We start from the raw sequence: 17,737 nt of genomic DNA, 5'->3' as shown, positions 1-17,737 counted from the left end.
ACATGGAATGGTAAGGCATCGTCAGTAGCTGCCTTACTGACAAAAGGTGGTTCACCTCCTTCATTAGGTTCGATGTGAAGTTCGAACCATGGTCACTCAAAACTTCCCTCGGGAACCCATAACGCGAAAACTTTTCCACAAGACCCTCCGCCACTTGTATACTATCAATAGCTCTCAGTGGAACAGCGACCGGATAACGAGTGGCCACGTCAACGAGAGTAAGCACACATCTATTGCCTTTGGCGGATACTGGAAAGATTGGCCCAACAATGTCAATTGCCACACGCTGAAATGGTAGATCGATGGCTGGCATCTGCCTAGCGGTACGGGACCAACTCTTTCCTTCGGAGCTGTGCGCTGGCACACGTCACATGAGCGAACAAAGCGCTAACGTCACTCTGAACACCCGGCCAAAAGAACTCCTCGGTGATCAGAGACAACGTTTTTTGAACACCCTGGTGTCCGGCCGTAATGAAGTCATCTGCTAAGCGTAGCATGGTCTCTCGCATATCTCTTGGTAACACCAGCTGTCGGACCGGCATTCCTGAACTAAATATGCACTCCTTGTGCAGAATACCATTTACCAAATAATATTCGAATGACGTACGACTCTTCTTTTATTCCACTTTTTCCCCGACTCTTTTGAAGCAGGTCTTCAAACTCGGTTCTGCTTTTTGCCTAATTGCCATTTCGCCCCGTGTTACGCTCAGGCATATCGTAACAGGAGTAGAGAGCGGACGCTGCGTTGCTCGGGCTGTCGCTTGAGCTCTTGTCTCTACTGCCGACGAGAAACAGACTGTGCCCGTTTGAGCTGTCGCGGGCATTTCCTCCATTAGATGTTCTTCAACGTAGAGCATCCTCCACTCGAGGTCAGGGTCTTCGACACCTCTTGCACCCATAATGTTTCCCAAGGTGAGATCGTAGATGGGTTCGTCTACGCATTTTGCCAGTACCTGCCCAGTGTAATATGGCGTGGACACTAGAATCCTGGCTTCAGGAAGTTACCTTAAAGTGCTATCTACAAGCGTGACGTCCAACGCTTCCCCTCTAAGATCCTCGTCCTTCAGCAGGCTTCTCCAAACCAAGACTGTGTTGGCACCGCTGTCTCTAAGCACCAATATAGCACGGTCCCCTATTTGCCCAACCCCCACCGGCAGTGCTGCTTTCGACTTGGGTGTTCCACTTACTGCCTCATTTTCCACCGGCGTTTGCTCTACTTTCAGCTGTGGAACTTCGGGTGGCGTGACAAGACCTACTGTAGAGTGGACAACGCATGCAGCTCGGTCCTACGTTCTGTATCGGTACTCCTCCTTTTCCAGCCTTCACAGACAACCTGTGTTTTTTGGGCAGCGCTACTAGTCCGATATTCAGCTGCATGGTGTCCCACCTTGCCGTTAGAAAACACCTTGCTGGCGCCTTAGATGCACCGCCATATGCCTTTGGTTTTGCCACATCTGTCTCTTGGATCTTTAGGTTTCCTCCTTTGCCTTATTCAAATTTCTTAGCCCTTGAGCCTCGAGGAATTGGTCTGCAGTGTCGGCGAACTCTTTCAATGAGCACAACTTTCTTACAGAAATAGCGCCAGCTTTGAACAGCAACACGCTAAAATTTGTTCTGTGACCAGCTTGTCACGTACCCCTTCAAAGCTCTTTTCTGTGTTTGACACATCAATCCACCTATCAAAATAGTTGGTCAGCCTGCAGGAAAACTGCTTAGCGGTTTCCGAATCCTCAGGTTTCGCGGTGCGAAATCTCTCACGAGAACCCTCTGCCTTAAGCATGAATCTTTGGAGGAGCGCCTTTTTGACTTCCTCGTAGTCCATGGAATCAGCAGCAGGCATCCTTCCAAACACATTCAGCGCCTCTCCGACTAAACACATGCTCAAGGCCGTGGCGTATTCACTGCTCTCCCAGCCTTGCCCCAAAGCTCTCCGCCCGAATCGTTGCAGATATGCGTCCAGATCATCTATTTTGTCATCGAAAGGAGCCATCAGCTTTCTTGGACAAACTCTGGGCCGGTCTAGGAGATTCTGTACCCGCTAAAGAACGCTGATCATTGTCCGTGATCTCCTCATATGCTCCCACGACATGAGCCTGTTTCAACAAAATAAATTCCATCTCCCGTTCTATCCTTCTTTTGTCCTGTTGATCTGCCTCGCGAGCTCTTCTAACTTCTTGCGTTAATGCCTCGCGAGCTCTTTTCTCTTCTGGCTCTTTTGCCTCGCGAGCAGTTTTAGCCTCGCGCTCTTCTGCTTCTCGAGCGTCTGCACGTTCTTGCGCCCTTTCCTCTCTCTGCCTTTTTGCCATTTCTTAATCCTCGTCACAGAGAGATCGGAAAAATCCGAGACAAATCAAAACAGAAAAAGGAAATGTATCTTGGCACAGGCTCGCCACTTATCTTTGTCACGGATCTCCCCGAAGAACACTACGACAGAAAGAATGGCCTGAGCGACAGGTGTGGCCACACAGACGCACATTTAATACACCCTACCTGACACGCACACTAGCACAGAAAACTAAAAAGCTAACACAAAACGCAAAGACTGTAAATACACACCACCCGGGATTACTGCTACCAGCGTCTACTACTAGCGTCCTACAGTTAGCGGTCGGCGTTCGTGTTCACGGTTGGTTCGGTGCGGCTGCGGCGTTGTATGGATCCAGTAGCCGGCGCCGAGGCGGCGTTCGACGTGCTTGGGCTCGCGTCGCTGGCTGTGTCGTATAAGCTCCCGGTCCAAGCGCCCGTGGAGGTGATGCCGGTGTTGGCGTTGGGGGCATCACCAGGATGGGTGCCAACAGCGCTGGAGACACCCTAGGTCGTAGCGGGTGGTAGCGTCCTCCGTTGACTCCTCGGAACGGGCTCAGGCAGGACAGGAATTCCACGATACGAAGCGGTAGAACGCGAGCTCAGCGGAGCAGTAGCCGGCATCGCTCTCTTCCAGCCGATGCGTGCCTGACCCGCCGGAGCTTCCGCTTCTCTGCTGAGCACCCCCCCCCCCCCCCGTGCCTCGCTCTTCTCGCCCTTTTATAGCCTTGGCGTTAGTCCACGTTAGCATTGTGGTCGTCTTCTCCTTCTTCTCTTCTCCACCAATCATCTCTCTCCTCCTCATCGAATGCTTCTCCACCAAACATCTCTCTCCACCTCACAGAATGCTTCTTCATCTTGTTTGTTCTTCGGTTAATCCACGTCTTCTTCACACATCTTTCCTTGATAATTTTATTTTGGACTCCTTATTATATATGACACCCAGACAGACGCTCATTCTGTGTTTCTCCCACAAATGATGCCGCCATCGGCGAACGACCTTAAAGTAGACTGACGCTTATATTTGCACTGATAGCTTTAGCAATGGATTCACTCTCCTCACCCTTCGAAACAAGCGGTGTTAATTTTAAAGCGAAAGCTTTACTGGCCGCAAACTTGCGATTTTGTAGTGGCTCACTTCGAGCTGGCACATGACGTGACAACGCGCGCCTCACATATCTCGGTGGACACCTGAACCGCACTTTCTTCTTTCGCTCCCTCCTTTATTCCTTCCTTTACGGCGCGGTTTGGGCGTCCACCAAGATATGTGAGACGAATACTGCGCTTTGCGCGCTCGCAGCGCCATTTGACATGACGTCACACCGCGTGGCTCGCCCCCACCGCCGTTTATTATGACGTCACACCGCGTTCCTCGTTGCGCTCGCCTCTGCTTGCTTCGTCAGCAGCGTTGCATGCCTGATAACACGTCGGAGGATTGAAAGGAGAGCTGGCGTGAGCCGCAACCACAGCTGTGTCGTCTTTATTGCTACAACATATCTAGACAACCATACTAACCTGGACTTGCAATCAAGATTAACCATTGCTAACCAGCCTTAGCTTTCGCTACGTATATTTTGGCATAGCCGAACTAAGCCATTCCCAATTTTCATGTACACTTGATGGAAATCACTAGACTGACCGCATGCCCGGATGAGCTGCTATACTTGGGAACTCTGAGTTTCAAACAAACGTCTAGAGAAGTTTTTGCCAGCTGTCTATTAGGAACAGAAAAATGTGGCCTGGTGGTCATCCCCGCGGAAAAATGGATACAGTGGTTGTATGTAAGGTGCCCCACAAGACGGCAAAATCACTCACCAATACAAAATACCTAGATAGCAGGCTATATATATATATATATATATATATATATATATATATATATATATATATATATATATATATATATATATATATATATATATACCGGGTGTTCTAGCGAATACTTTTTTTTCATTTTCAAAAATAGGGTTTTCGAAGTAAAAATACAGCTTTTTCGGCACAGTATTGTTGGTGGACATCAGAAAATCGGTGACTCGTCCTAAGTAGTAAGGTAGTTATTAATTTTTAATAATGAACATTTAACTAGTAAGGTTTCAAGTAGAAATTATAGGTTTGTAGCCGGCCTTTAGTAATAGACATATCAGTTTTAGATTTCCAAGAAGGCAATTACCCTTGGCGATGTGGCTGGATAAAATTTGACTTTTCCGACTAGATACGTGCACTGGAAGAGTTGTTTTGCCTGCATGATTTCGAAACCGTATGTATTTTCGCACCATGCCGCCAAATTTTGCCGAGCCGCAGCGGCGACGGTAATCGCGTTTTCGAAATTTTAAAAACTGATATGTTTATTTCTGTCAAAGGCTACAAATCTCTAATTATAACCAGTTGCATATCTGTGATAGTTAAGAAGTAAATTATCTGACATTAGTTAAAAAACTTACTAATTAAGACAATTCACTGGCTTTCCGGCCAACATTGGTAATAAAGAAGCAGAAGCTATATTATCACCCCAAAAAGCCTATATTTGAAAATTTCTCAGTCTTCTCTGAAACACCTTGTATATTTAAATTAAATACAGTGAATAAAAGAGAATTGTTTAACGAATATCTAAAAAGTTTTTTTTTTAGTTTGAAGGCGAATACAGTGTTGTATTCTCAGTGAAGAGTGTTCCAATCATGTGATCTTAAAATGTTGAGTTTTTGAAGATTTTCTTGCACTGTGCTTTTCTTGAGGTCATTACAGTCATTTGACTCGCTCTGTACAGAGCCGGTCGTTTTGAAAAGCCCCGTCAGAAAATTATTCTCACATCTTAAGCCGTGCAATTTACTTTCATTTCTTTTTTTTTCGGAGAAGGTACAGCTGATTCGCTGAATGCTGTCTGCCACCAACCTATTCTTTTTAAAAGAGTTGCTGTCTCCGCGATGCTCATTGTGAAGTTTGATCGTATTCCTCGTCTTGATTTCGTTTTTTGAAAGATGAAACAGCAACGTGCGTGGACACATAACTACGAATCGTCGGGCCACCAGGCTGGTAGGGCGTTCTCACGATTGTTTCTATGGAGATGTGAGGCTGCTATGGACTGCAATGATTGGGAAAGATACATGGAGGAGTTGCCTGCTCCACATGGTGCCAGGAGAATTGCGAAAATGTCCTTTACTTGGGTTCGACAGCGCAAGAGTGCTAACAAGTATCTATCTAGTGGCACTGTTCCCTAGAGCCTGACATTGCCTCGGATCAGTTACGTAAGTTTACCGTCTCATAAATCACCAGGAGTGACGAAACGCAGAATGTTAAGGCAATTACCATTCCTCCGTATACTAAGACAAGCTTTTGAGTGGGGTAAGGGCGAACAAATTTCCGAAAGTCTGCTGCAGAGCGTTCCTAAAAAAAGCTAAGATTTTGGAATTGGCTTCTAGTCTTCTAAATGGATGCAGTTTGAATTAGCCCTAAAACTGTTTTGATATTGTGTCAAGTATTTTTCTTTTTTTTTGCAACCACTGTTCCTTTTTCTTAAAATCAACTGAATGCACTCTGTTAAAAATGTGCATGACAGAAAAGCATATTATTGTATACAAATGATGCCGAAATAATGCGTATTGAACAAAGCATTTACCATGTTTTTTTATCGGTGAAATAAAATTGAAGCTCGTGATTATTTTTTACTCATTAAAACAAAAATAAATATAAGGTTTCGGTTCTGGTACCACTCCTATAAAAAGCCTGGTTTGAGGGCGCATATGAGTTTGCATACGAGTAATAATCCATAGGAGAAAAGTGGATGAACATCTAAAAATTATCTTCAGAAAAAAAATGCTGATGAAGCATCTGAGAACTCGGACCTTTCCGCTAGACGCGCGCTCACCAGAGTAAGAAAAAAAGCTATTCGAAGGTCGCGAATAGCAGATTATTATATATTGGCAGAAAGAGAAGTTTTTGATTAACTAAATGGTAGCAAACCTTGAATCGTGATCTATGTGGGGTGAAAAAATGAAAATAATACCTCTATAAACTCCCACCTTACCGCTGGACGTGACCACAAAGTATTTAAAAAGCTTCTCTAAATTCGCGGAATCTCAGGTGTTATATGCTTTCTGAAAGGTAAACAACTGCTCAAATAGCAGTGTGGCAAATCTAAGAACCGATTTCTTTGTCAAAATAGTCTCACTCCCCATTCAATTAATGTGCACACTTATGTGTACGCGGAGATGAAACAGCGTATAGCCGCGGCGATACAAAGGGCGCTAGCAAATAGAACTTTTGTACAAGCTCGCCTTGTACAAGGATATTGGAAGCGGTCACGCAGTCGTCGCCTGTTCTGTTGCGCGGTAAGAGCGCCGCGTGTCGCGCTGTTTGCGTGCAATACTAATGCCGATCTAATGAACATATGCTGATCCAACGAAAAGTTGACAGCAATGAAGTACTGGCTATGAGCAACGAAACAACAATTTTTGTTTTCGAATCTGGTACTTAGAACTACTTGGTACTTGCGACATGGTACTTCGTAGAAGTTTGCTACTATCTTCACAAAGCTATGTGATGAATTACCAAGGCTAACCAAGCTATGCTTTAGCTTTCGCTACGAATATCCTGGCAGAGCCCCAGTGGCCGTATGGTACACGGCCTTAAGAATATAGTAGGCGAGCACCGCATCCCCGTTGCCTCTTCTGCTCATTAAAAACTCGTGGGACTATATCAAAACATCGACAAGGCAACATAAGAAAGCAGCCCGGCGTGTGAAATTGCCCATAACATTACATGTTTTGAGTGCGACAAAAAAGTGGTGTACAACATACCACTGCAATGCGGTACCATGAATGAAGGCACTATTTCGACTCACCTATGGAATATTGCGCTCGTGTTGTGTGTCTTATTCTCGTCCTTGTTTTTTGCGCTTTCACATGCAGCATGAAATATACACTTGCCAAGAGAGAAAGTAACTGGTGTTGATCGGGTAACAGCAGTTATTTTGAAGGAAATTGGAGAGATTGGGCCAGTAAATCTGGCCAATCTCTATGCGCAACGCCTCATAGCGTCGAGGGTATCGGAATAATAGAATGAGGCTAATATTATTTCAGTTCTTAAGAAATAGGATGTCAACAGCTTAGAAAAGTACACTCATTGGTTTACGGCCCGTTGCCTACTAGGCATTTACTGAAGTAATCGCTTTTAGAACGAGGAAAACTAGCCTTCAATCATTGAAGTGCTCAGGCCGGGTTTTGTGAAGCGTTCTCTAGAACAGACCGTATTAAAAATAACAATCACGTGATAGATAATTGCTCAGAATGTAACTAATCTTTATGTGCAGCCTTCCGAGATTACTAGAAAGCATTTGACCTTGTCATAACTTCGGCTATGATGATGGCGTTAATGAATCATGGTATAGATATGAGAACTGCAAAATACTGGAAGATATGTACAACGCCATTACAGCCACCGTAGTCCTAAATACAGACAGCAACAGAATCCCATCAAAGAACGTGTTAGGCAGGAGGACATGACCTCTCTAATGTTACCCACTACTAGACATGGGCACCCTCACAAGGTCGAGTCCTCACGACAGAGTCTTCACGATCATCTCTCAAAGGCCTCGCTTGGTGACTTCAAAGAGGATTGGCGCAGAAAATGTCTTGAGGGCGAGGTTGAGGAAGGGAAAGATGCACAGGTTGCGAGAGATGATGTGTCTCAGAGATTATGCATGACATGGAATTTCTTGTGTTTCCTGCCCAAGGCAGATCCAATTTAGAATCCACGTGCACGTGGAAATGACGATTTAAGAAAAACCATTAAGAACGAACAAGTTTAAAGGCGGGCTGTGCGACTCATGAAGCCTATTCTCTCGGGGAAAGAGAGAGAGCATCTATTTTCCAACCTTAGTGTCTGTTGCCGTCAAAAGTAGAAGATTCGTAGCCCATATTGCCTAAAAAGTGGTAATATGGACAATTACCAGTGTCCAAAGTATAGGGCGGAGCGCGACAGGAAAAGCGGCCCAGCTCTCCGAAGAATATGGTACTTGCGTGAGTGGGAATCCGCGGTGTAAGAAGTGGGGTGAGTGTGACGTGGGGCAGATCCATCATGTGTGTTTGCTGTCACGGTAGGCGCAAAACACCTGAAAGGAGGGGTAGGAGTGGCCAGAGCGCATGAATATAAGGTTGTCGTACAGGTCACACGTTAGATAATACGCTTGCGGTAGTCTAAGGAAAGTACACATAATGCGAGTCAGATGTGAAGGACAGGTCGGGAGGAAGCAGCGGGAGCACCATTGTTCTTTCAGCGCTTCTTTCGGATTTATCCAGAGAATATCGCGATCCTTTTCGAAGTAATAAACCTACTGTCAAGGGTAGAGGTTGCTCGGAGTTGTGCCGCAATCAAAGACATGTGACTGTTCGTTTCCTTCTATTTATCGTGGCCAACGACGCATCGCAGAAAGACGCGCAGACTTCTGCGCTTGTGAAGCTAGGTATTAAGCTGGACGTTGATACGTCCCAACAAAGCGTTTTCTGAGCTAAATCATGGACTCTCTGAGCGCAATATGATGAAGTGTATTTGAAGAAAGTGATGAAGAAATCCTTCTATCATTGTGTTTCAAATTACATCGGATCAGGAACCCCGCACACATGGTGTATTTCCGGAGGTCTACGGACGAATTTGATAAGAGCCGGCGAACATTGCATCTGTCTATTAAGTATATGGAATGAGCCCTGGCGTTGCATGGTTTTGAGGATTCGCTGTGCTAAATACTTTTCAAGGCTCATGTTGCGGAGTAATGGCAGTATGGTAACTCGATGTAGATGGTTCTAAGGTTGTGGAAATAGTTTGGTGCTACTGGTGTCTGTTGTGCATGACATCAACGCACTCGCCTCTTCGGTGGCTAGACGACGGCTGTTGCGGCGCTATAATTTTAGGACCATCTCTTGGCCTGAAGAACGATGCTCACCGAAGACATTTCGCACAGTCCCCAGTGGCACAAATAGGGCTCATAATTGCAGGCCCTTGTGGGCCTGGCAAGGCATGCTCATGGGGTCCCAAACGTGGGATATGTGCGGGGTTTGCAACACGGCATCGGAAGGGTCCAACAAGGGCGGCCCAGTTGGCTTGCTACATAGCACCAGAAAAGGACACCTGTGGTCTGCATGCATAAAAAGATAAAGGTGGCTTTCCTTGGCCTCTTGTTGCACTTAAATGGTCAGTAATGGGCTCTTCAGAGGAAACCTGCAACGAGCCTGATGTGGCAGTGCAGCGGGGACCCACATGAGCTAACCCATGCCAAGCCCACATGCGCTAACCCATGCCAGGCCCACAGGCAAAAGCGCCCACTTTCGCTTTTGAACCGGTTTTGCTTGGGACGATCGCTCCCCCGCCCCATTTCTTCGACCCGATTAGAGCCGCGAACTACCATGAGTCGCAGCAATTCTCCCGATTATAGTCTCCTCAGTGTGTGGCATTTTTTTCCCATCGGACCAAAAGCACGAGCTTCGATGCAGGCTGAAACAGGTCTATTGGACCGTCGCAGTTATTACGCGACAGCTTAAGGAGCTCGTTTTGCTTAAATCCCAGCATGGCTCGTCAGAAAAAAGCCCTAAATTCCTGTATTCATAAAATAGAAAAAGAGAATAGCTGGCATTTGAGTTCGAACCAAGCCCCACTGTTTGCCAGGTGAGCAGGCAACAAATATGCAACGAGTGGTTTTCTTTTTAGTTATAACTGCTGATTTGCCACGAAGTGTCGTTGGTTCTAGCGTGTCTGAGGGACACTCACTGAGCGTGTTGTGGAGTGTATGACTTATAAACCTTTGCTTCGGGTGTGTTCTGATCTTGTAGTAAAGAAAAAGTGTATTAATAAATATAATTACGCACCAGAAATTGCACGCAATAAAGAGGCGGCATTAGGGTGCTTCATTGTACTGAAACAATTGTTCTTTATGTATATGAAGTGGCGATGTCGTGCCCGGTAACCTAGGTAGTGATCGATGATTGATAATAGAAAATTGTGATTGTAATCGACAATCGTATCGGTAAAGTGACTGTGCATTGCACATCGCTGAGAAATCAGAAAGAAAAAGAAAAGAGGAGGAGAAGGTGGTACTTAGAATGTCACGTAGCGGATGTTGACGTCACATGACTAAAAAAAATAATGGCGCACAATGGACAGGACAAGCGAGAGTTCCCAGACAAGCTAGGCATCTCGTGTAGCTTGGCGATATGCATGGGGTGTTGGAATCGATAGTGTTTTGCAAATCTGCATTGTAACTTTGTTCCACCGCTGGTGTGTAAAATGTTGTTGCTACAATCTTTTGCTCGGACGATTTCAATATTTGCGCTGTCATCCTCTTTTACAAGCGGCACATTCCACAGCATCGATGCGAGATGTTTGTGAAAGGCCTTGAGCGGCTTCCCTTCAGGACTCTTCTCGCTGATTGATCTCGTACGTATGCCCCATATGCATCTGTAAATAAAGTATACAACCCATAAAACAAATTGCAGTTAAGTAACCGTGGAGGACAAGAAATTTCGGCATGCAAATGAAAGAAAATTTGCCATATTTTGTGCCTCTGTGCCTCTGGAACACCGAAACCCCTCTACGCTATCCAATATACAAATGGCTGGCTAAAGAAAAGCGCAGAACTGTTCCAATATTTTCCTTGACGCCGAGCGTATAACCGAGGGGGAGCAAGTAGTTAAACAGAGTGAATTAAATGCGTACTTACATCCCAGCACCAAGACTTCGCCGTCATAAAATCGTTCTTCGCAGCTGTGGCCGTCACTGCTCAAACGTCATCAAACGTTATTGTTCATAACACACTGGTTTCGCAGCTAGATCCTTCACCACCGAGACAGGAACGATAGGATTCCGCCATCCTCGCACTCGATGTACGCGTAGGATGGCGCTGTTGTCTTCGATCGTGCCCTGATGAAGGAGACACGAGGAAATGCCCAAAACACTGTATGAGACAAAGCCAACGAGGACGAGCGAGTGGCAGCGTGTGTTTTCGCGGCTCCCTTCGTCTCGCCTCGCACTCAACCAAATCGCAGGAGAGAGAAAAAACCGTCATAAAGCAACGCGGGAAATGCTGGGGAGTACTTGTGCATTCCGTCAAGGCGCAGTGGCCGGACCAACGCCCTCTAAAGAAATTAAGGCCTTCAGGCGTTTCTTCTCCCTCCTACTCCTCCTCTGAGCTACGTCAAGCAAAAAAGGCCTACATTGAAGTTCTGTGCAGCACCTTTCGAAGCTACGAGCGATGTATGGGGGTTGTAAATGAGGCCAGGAAGGTATAGAATGGTTAACCCCACCAATTTTGAGAAGTCTGAGTGGTGGACGACGGCGACAACAGTGCAATCTGTTCCGCAAACATGTGGCACTCCTTTGATTTCCTCGTGGCAAGCAAAGTCGTGGCACGTCGCGAAATGCTTCTGAACGCACTTGTTGTGTATGTTGACCGTGCATGCAGTCTATGCCTTGAGCTACATTTTCGGTTGTGTGCTCGTCTAGATGATGAGCTAGTGCCTTCATTGGAGTGGAATTCGGATTACTCTCCTTAAAGGATGTGCCTAACGAGTGCTGTGAGCCCAACTGCTGTACTAATTACAAATCGGGGCCCAAGAACCACGTTTGAAAGTTTCCGAAACTTCGCGCCTATAATGCTTCTCTACTGTTAGGCCCAAAGTTTAGCCCCTGTAATTTCTACCTGGTACCCATGTAGGCTGTAGGCGCGAGGACTAGCTCTTTGCTCACACAACAATGCGCCTCCCTTACGGAAATACACGGGCAGCCCCTTTCGCGCTTACCAGCACTTCACCGCACTAGAGCCTGCATCTTTGTCCATATGTATCTGCGGTGGGACCTAGATGGGCTGTCTAGTCTGTTTAAGCCCACGCAGAGTTGACCAGGGCGTTGACCAGGAACACAGGCGTTTTCTGCCCGCACTGCACCGATGGGGGACAAATGTAGGTTTATTGCAGGCAGTCACCAACCCTCATTTTTCATTTGGACCTGCATGGACCTGCCACCCTGTGCAGCTGGGAATGGGGAAAGTAGGGCTTTGGCCTTACAAACGCAAGTTTTTCGAGGCATGCTACTGTGTGCAAATTTTTACCTGGGGTCGCTTTCGACGATTTCCCTTTCGACATCATATAGACGAACCGTGATGATTAACGGATGAATTTCTGAGCAACTTGTACCATTTTTTCATGCCGAAATTTTAGACAGATAAAAAGTGTTATCTGATAACGATTAAGCGTACACGACGATAATTAAGTATTACGCAGACTAAACAATGAGAACAACTACCGTAGGTACCCTGACACTAATTTTTGTGTCCTAAATTCAGAGCAGTGGCAGGAATATTTTCAATAAATAAAGTCTTGACTTCCGCTTGTAAGAAAGAAATTCTCTGGTGTACCACTAGTTCTATATAAGTCGTGACGGAAAGAACTGGTGTAGCGGTATTACTGATTTTTCCGCAAAATTAATTGAAAATGTGCACTCAGACGTGTCGCGTAAGTCATAGAACTAAAGGCCGAACCACAAGGCAGTGTTTCTTTGGCATCGCGTCCGCGCCTTGACTCCTGAATTAGTCGGAGACGAAATTCTGCTGTTGGAACGAGGCGACGCAGGCAGACGCAAATATCTGGCCTAGTCGGATCTCAGTGTCAGCACTGGAAATTCCTCTTAGGCGGGAATGGGTGGAGATCAGTCACTAGTGGCGCGTTGGCAGCGACGTCCGGATTAATCCATGCCGCCGAGACAAGACCAGCTCCACTTGTCCCAGTTCTGTTGTATCCTTTACCCACGCAGTAGGGTCTGGTTGTCTTTTACTAAAACGAATAGGAAGGAAAGGGGATTATTGATGGGCCGTTATCTATGATCTCTCCGCAGCTTCGTATGGAAACGCCAGTACATACGCCCTTATCTGTGTTTGGTCGCCTTGTTCTGCGGGGCCATGCGACAATGCCTCTAGACGAGACGCTAAAGCGAAGCCGAAAAAATGCTGCGGAATGGTTTAGCCTTAAGATTTCTGCATATTTTCAAAACGCTTTTGCGCTGTTGACCTGTTAAAAAATATTATATCCGCGTTCCAAACGTCAGCGCCAACAATCCTCGCCAATGTAGAGCGTGGAAACGCACAAAGGAGGCATGATCGCATGACCAAATAAGGCACCACTCATTCTGTCGCCCTGTTAGCTCAACATTCTGGCTATCATCATTCTCCCTTGCAAAGTAAAGCCATTTTCGAAATAATTAAAAAAACCGTTCGACTTGGCAGCATTACAACCAAGCCTGTGGATGCAGACACACCTGTCATGTGATAACCTTTAATGCGCCTGAGATGAATGAGTCCATATTCTTCTCTCGCTATCAAGATATTTTGCGCAGGTATGTGAACTTGGTCGAATATATTTGTTAAAACTGCTGAAATGATTTTGTAACAATCTTGCCTTCCAGTAAACATCATCGTAGGAACACGAAGCTGCCAGGAACACTTTACACCGGGAGTCATTTGCGCCACAGGCGTTTGGCGCAAGCATAACAACTTAAATATTGCTTCTCGATAAGGACCTTCCGGCATATGTAAATTATGAAACCGAGGCTTTCGACGAAAAGTTATCCCTAACGAAAACTCCCGGTAAAATTTGCTACATGACTCATTGAAACATGCACGCACCTTTGAGTACTAATTTTCAGAGGTGCATAGATGTGGCATACTTCTCAAACGGTGATGATTGGAGCAAAGTTTTTACATGATAAACGCGTTCATGGCATGTCTTACAAAGCAGAGGCACACTATGGAATTGTGTGATGAGTGAAATGGGCTGTAGTCGGAGTCGTTACACAAAACTTGAGTTCCACTTATTCTAGAAAGAAATATTGCTTAAAATGTGTGTTGTCTCATCAGCGGTAATATAGTATAGAGTAAGAACTGATAATTCGCATCATCAGTGAATTGGGAAATTTTTTTCTAACATCAAAGCCTTAACCGCATGCTGGCGAAGAACTCCCGACAAGGCAACAGCGACTACAAGCATTTAGAGGCAGCCTGCTCTTCTACATCAGGCGATATTTTATAGTATGAAAAAAGATAGCTTCAATGACAGCAACGCTTGATTATTTAAAAAGGAACACGATTAGTTGCGCTACAAGAAGACTTCAATCATTGGTTCGGTATTTTTGGCACTAATGGCATGGCTCTGTCGAGCCCACCACTAGTGTTTATCCGCCACAACAGCTCTTAGCGGTGTTTCCCTCGGAGGAGGGGTCCAGGTAATAGAGTCGGTGGGGGGCCAAGATTCGTTCCTGGACTCGCTTCCTGGACCGTCAATTCTGGTCATGAGTCCGGTCGTGAGAAGCGAAGGTGGAGGCAGGTGTTTCCGGATGAATGGCTCGACGGGCATCAATTTTTCAGTGGTTAATTCCATATCAGATGTCGCACTATCCCTCGTGACATGGCGTCTTTCTCCTCGCAAGGCCCCCATCGAGAACAACGCGATGAACGCGATGACGAGGAGTACTGCGCAACACAAAAGGCTCTGCACGTTGAAGCAAACGGGGGCCTTGTGTTTCTCGGCACCCTGCTCCACTGGTACCACCTTGGGCTTTTGCCCCGAGCGAGTCCAGGAAATCCGGCGTCCCTTGCCGGGCTGCTTCAGTCGACCCTGCGCACAGGTGCATTTGTTGCGCACGAGGAATCCAACATGTTGCTTCGAGAGCTTACCAATATCCCTCATGAGAAAAGCGTATTACAGTCCTACCTTACCAGTATTCACCTAAGGGACAGAAACTTAAAGGCTGACAAAAAGAGAGAAACACAAGGACAGCGCAGCGAGGTGTGCAAAGAGAAATTATAGGCGTGAGATTAACAAAGAGGCCATAGTGGGTAAGGGATAAAATACGCGTCAATGACATTTTAGTAGAAACGATGAGGAAGGAATAGGCTTGGCTGGGTATATGTGAAGCCATGATAACCGATCTTCCTTACAGAGTGTATTTCCTTACAGGTTACAGAGTGGATTTCAAGGTAAGGGAAGCGGAGCCCCGAAGTCAGAAATTTAGGTAGTCGGAGGAGGGTAAGGTGTATACAGGGATAGGGTGGGCGCTGCCGGTAGAGGAGAGAGTTAACTGGAGGGATATTGGAGAAGCCATTGTCCTGAAGTAGGCGCAGTCAGGCTGCTAATGATGATGATTTCAACACAATATGCATTTACGGTTCCTAAGCGACTCCTCTGTTGGGAGCAAAAATACTTTTGTGTTCACTGAGTAGCTGGGTACGAAAGGTTAACTAGGCATCTTGACTATAGTAGTTTCGCTATACGAACAATTTTAGTCGGCTGCAGCACAAAGTAAATCAACCATTAAGCAGGATATTCTTCTGAGGAGATGTAGTTCGGTATTTGAGGTTTTAAGTCTGACTTGTTATCCTGAGAAGATTTTTAGGCAACTGTTTGGACAGCGTGTTTGGACACTGGCCGTTTCTATGAAGAATAGTTGGTTTCGAAATACTCCAAGTCGGGAAATTACTCTGGTTTGCAGCGCAAGACGCATAGTGTTCCTCTTGCGTAGGCGTGCAAAAGGTTTCTTGCCTACGTTTACATTTCTTTGCACTTGCAACATGGAATCGTTGGATTGTTCCCCTAAAGTGCTTGATGCATCACGCAAAACCTGTAGAATACAATCGCATTGATTTATATCACAAAATTTAAAGCAGGAATGAGTCGAAAGGTATACGACCGATCTTGTGAAAATTTCTTCACTACGTTCTCTTGCGAAAAACAAAAACCGCATCAGAAGACTCATAATTAGGGCTCGCCTATATTCAACTAAGCCGCAAAAATTGGTTTAGGCTCTTTATTCCCTGCTGAGGTGGCGGTGAAATGCAACCTGCACAAGTGTACGTACAGTCTTGCTTAAAAGTTTTAAGCCATAGCGTTCAGCTCCACCGAAATGAATGTTCCTAGAATGAGCCGTATAGAGCATCTTTGACAACACAAATCAAGCAGGAAGCCTCTCTGCCGCAATAAGAAACCTTCTGCTAGCATTTAAAGGCCATTCGGTTTTTAATAGTGCCGTCATGTCTATGTTATGCAGCTGAAGCGAAAAAACTGCCTAGACTGACCAATACTGTACACAATGCCTGAAAGATTAGAGCGGCTAAAGTATTGAGGCCGCTTCAAAGTCACAAAAGCCAATAAAATGAAGCCTCGGTTATTCGTATTTTCGAAACAGCGGCGTCGCTTCTAGAAGAGCTAGAATAAAACGGAAGTATGCATCATATGTTGTACGCGAGTAAGCTGAACTTAAATTGCTTAGCAAGAAAAGTGTCTGCTGCTCACATTCATAAAACTGCACAAAGGGAAGGATGATATCTAAAGGTTGAATTATTAGAAGCGTAAAATAATGCAACGGCAGAGCCCGGTGCACTCGCCTACATCAAGTCAAATGCGTTCGGGGATGGTAAGATCGAAGTCCTAGGACTGCACGCCAATTGTCAAGCAAGTATGCAGCATAGAGAATGAAGAGAGGCAGTTTCCAGAAGATGCATCTCACACCTCAGGTGAACTGAAGTGACTGATGAACGTCTCAGCAGACATTCGTCTGACAATCTTACAAGTTTTTTCTTGCGTTTATAACCAAAAAATGGCATTGCCTCCAGCAGCGGTGTGGGACAGAGGAGCAGACGCTTCCGCTTCATTGTGTACGCTTCGTCAACCCTTTTATTCATTTTGTGTTGTTTTGGCTGTGTCACTTCTTAAGAAGCGCACCGATTTCATAAAGAACAACGTAATCCAAAGTCTGCGTTACGGCGATTTGTCTAAAATATCATTTTCGAGGTTTTTTATTAAGCATTCGCCTTTTATAACCAATAACATGATGAAAGATAAGATCTCCTTTCGTACCTGTGAATCGCTCTCGACTATGATCGGCCGGCTCGGAGAGCGTCCAGTTCCTCCTTGCTCCAGCTCGACGACTGACCATGTGTGTGTGTCGGTGGTGTGCGTGATGGGAGTGCCCGTGAAGTCGTACAGCTGTCCCGTGGGCGGAGTCATCACGCCCGCGTAGAAGTAGCTGTGGTAGCGCGGGTCCCAGTACAGCGGCAGCCCATCGTCTTGAGGAGCTTCCGCAGCCGTCACAGCGGGTATTCCTTTTTTCGCAGTGGCCATCAAAAATAAACCTGAATATGGGCTTCAGTGCACACCACCTGCATCTGGCCACCGCCTTCTTCAGCTTCTTCGTCCTCTTAAGGCATGGCACATACCCCGCATGTAGGGATTGGCCAGGGTGTAGTGGCATAAACAAAACTCAATCTCTTCTTCTTTAGTCCTCATAAATATGATTACTACATTTTAATTGGAGCTATTATTGGGTGTCGGTCCTTTTATTCCGTGAGTCCGTTGGATTTTGGAGACGTTCTCTCCCTTTCGCTTATTTTCTTGCTGAACTTTCA

General features: G+C 45.8%; 1 protein-coding gene across 1 annotated transcript; it reads right to left on the bottom strand.

Annotated features, from left to right (window-relative positions):
• Nucleotides 1–14,366: 14,366 nt before the first annotated feature.
• Nucleotides 14,367–17,512, bottom strand: LOC144134794 (uncharacterized). Its single transcript, XM_077667627.1, has 2 exons — nucleotides 17,190–17,512; nucleotides 14,367–14,951 (listed from the first exon to the last, which is right to left on the bottom strand). Exons 1-2 carry the CDS (start codon nucleotides 17,451–17,453, stop codon nucleotides 14,502–14,504), a joined length of 714 nt encoding a protein of 237 aa, XP_077523753.1. The 5' UTR covers nucleotides 17,454–17,512; the 3' UTR covers nucleotides 14,367–14,501.
• Nucleotides 17,513–17,737: the final 225 nt, after the last annotated feature.

The sequence above is a fragment of the Amblyomma americanum genome, chromosome 5 (assembly GCF_052857255.1).
Source record: "Amblyomma americanum isolate KBUSLIRL-KWMA chromosome 5, ASM5285725v1, whole genome shotgun sequence".
In the NCBI taxonomy this organism is placed as follows: domain Eukaryota; kingdom Metazoa; phylum Arthropoda; class Arachnida; order Ixodida; family Ixodidae; genus Amblyomma; species Amblyomma americanum.
Note: the sequence above shows the minus strand (reverse complement) of the source record. Positions and strands in the feature narration are given on the sequence as shown.

Excerpts from the sequence above, each read along its gene's own strand:
- LOC144134794 (XM_077667627.1), bottom strand. The coding sequence starts at position 17,453 with ATGGCCACTGCGAAAAAAGGAATACCCGCTGTGACGGCTGCGGAAGCT. Across the intron at positions 14,952-17,189 it reads TAGTCGAGAGCGATTCACAG|GGTCGACTGAAGCAGCCCGG; the intron begins GTACGAAAGGAG and ends ACCTGTGCGCAG.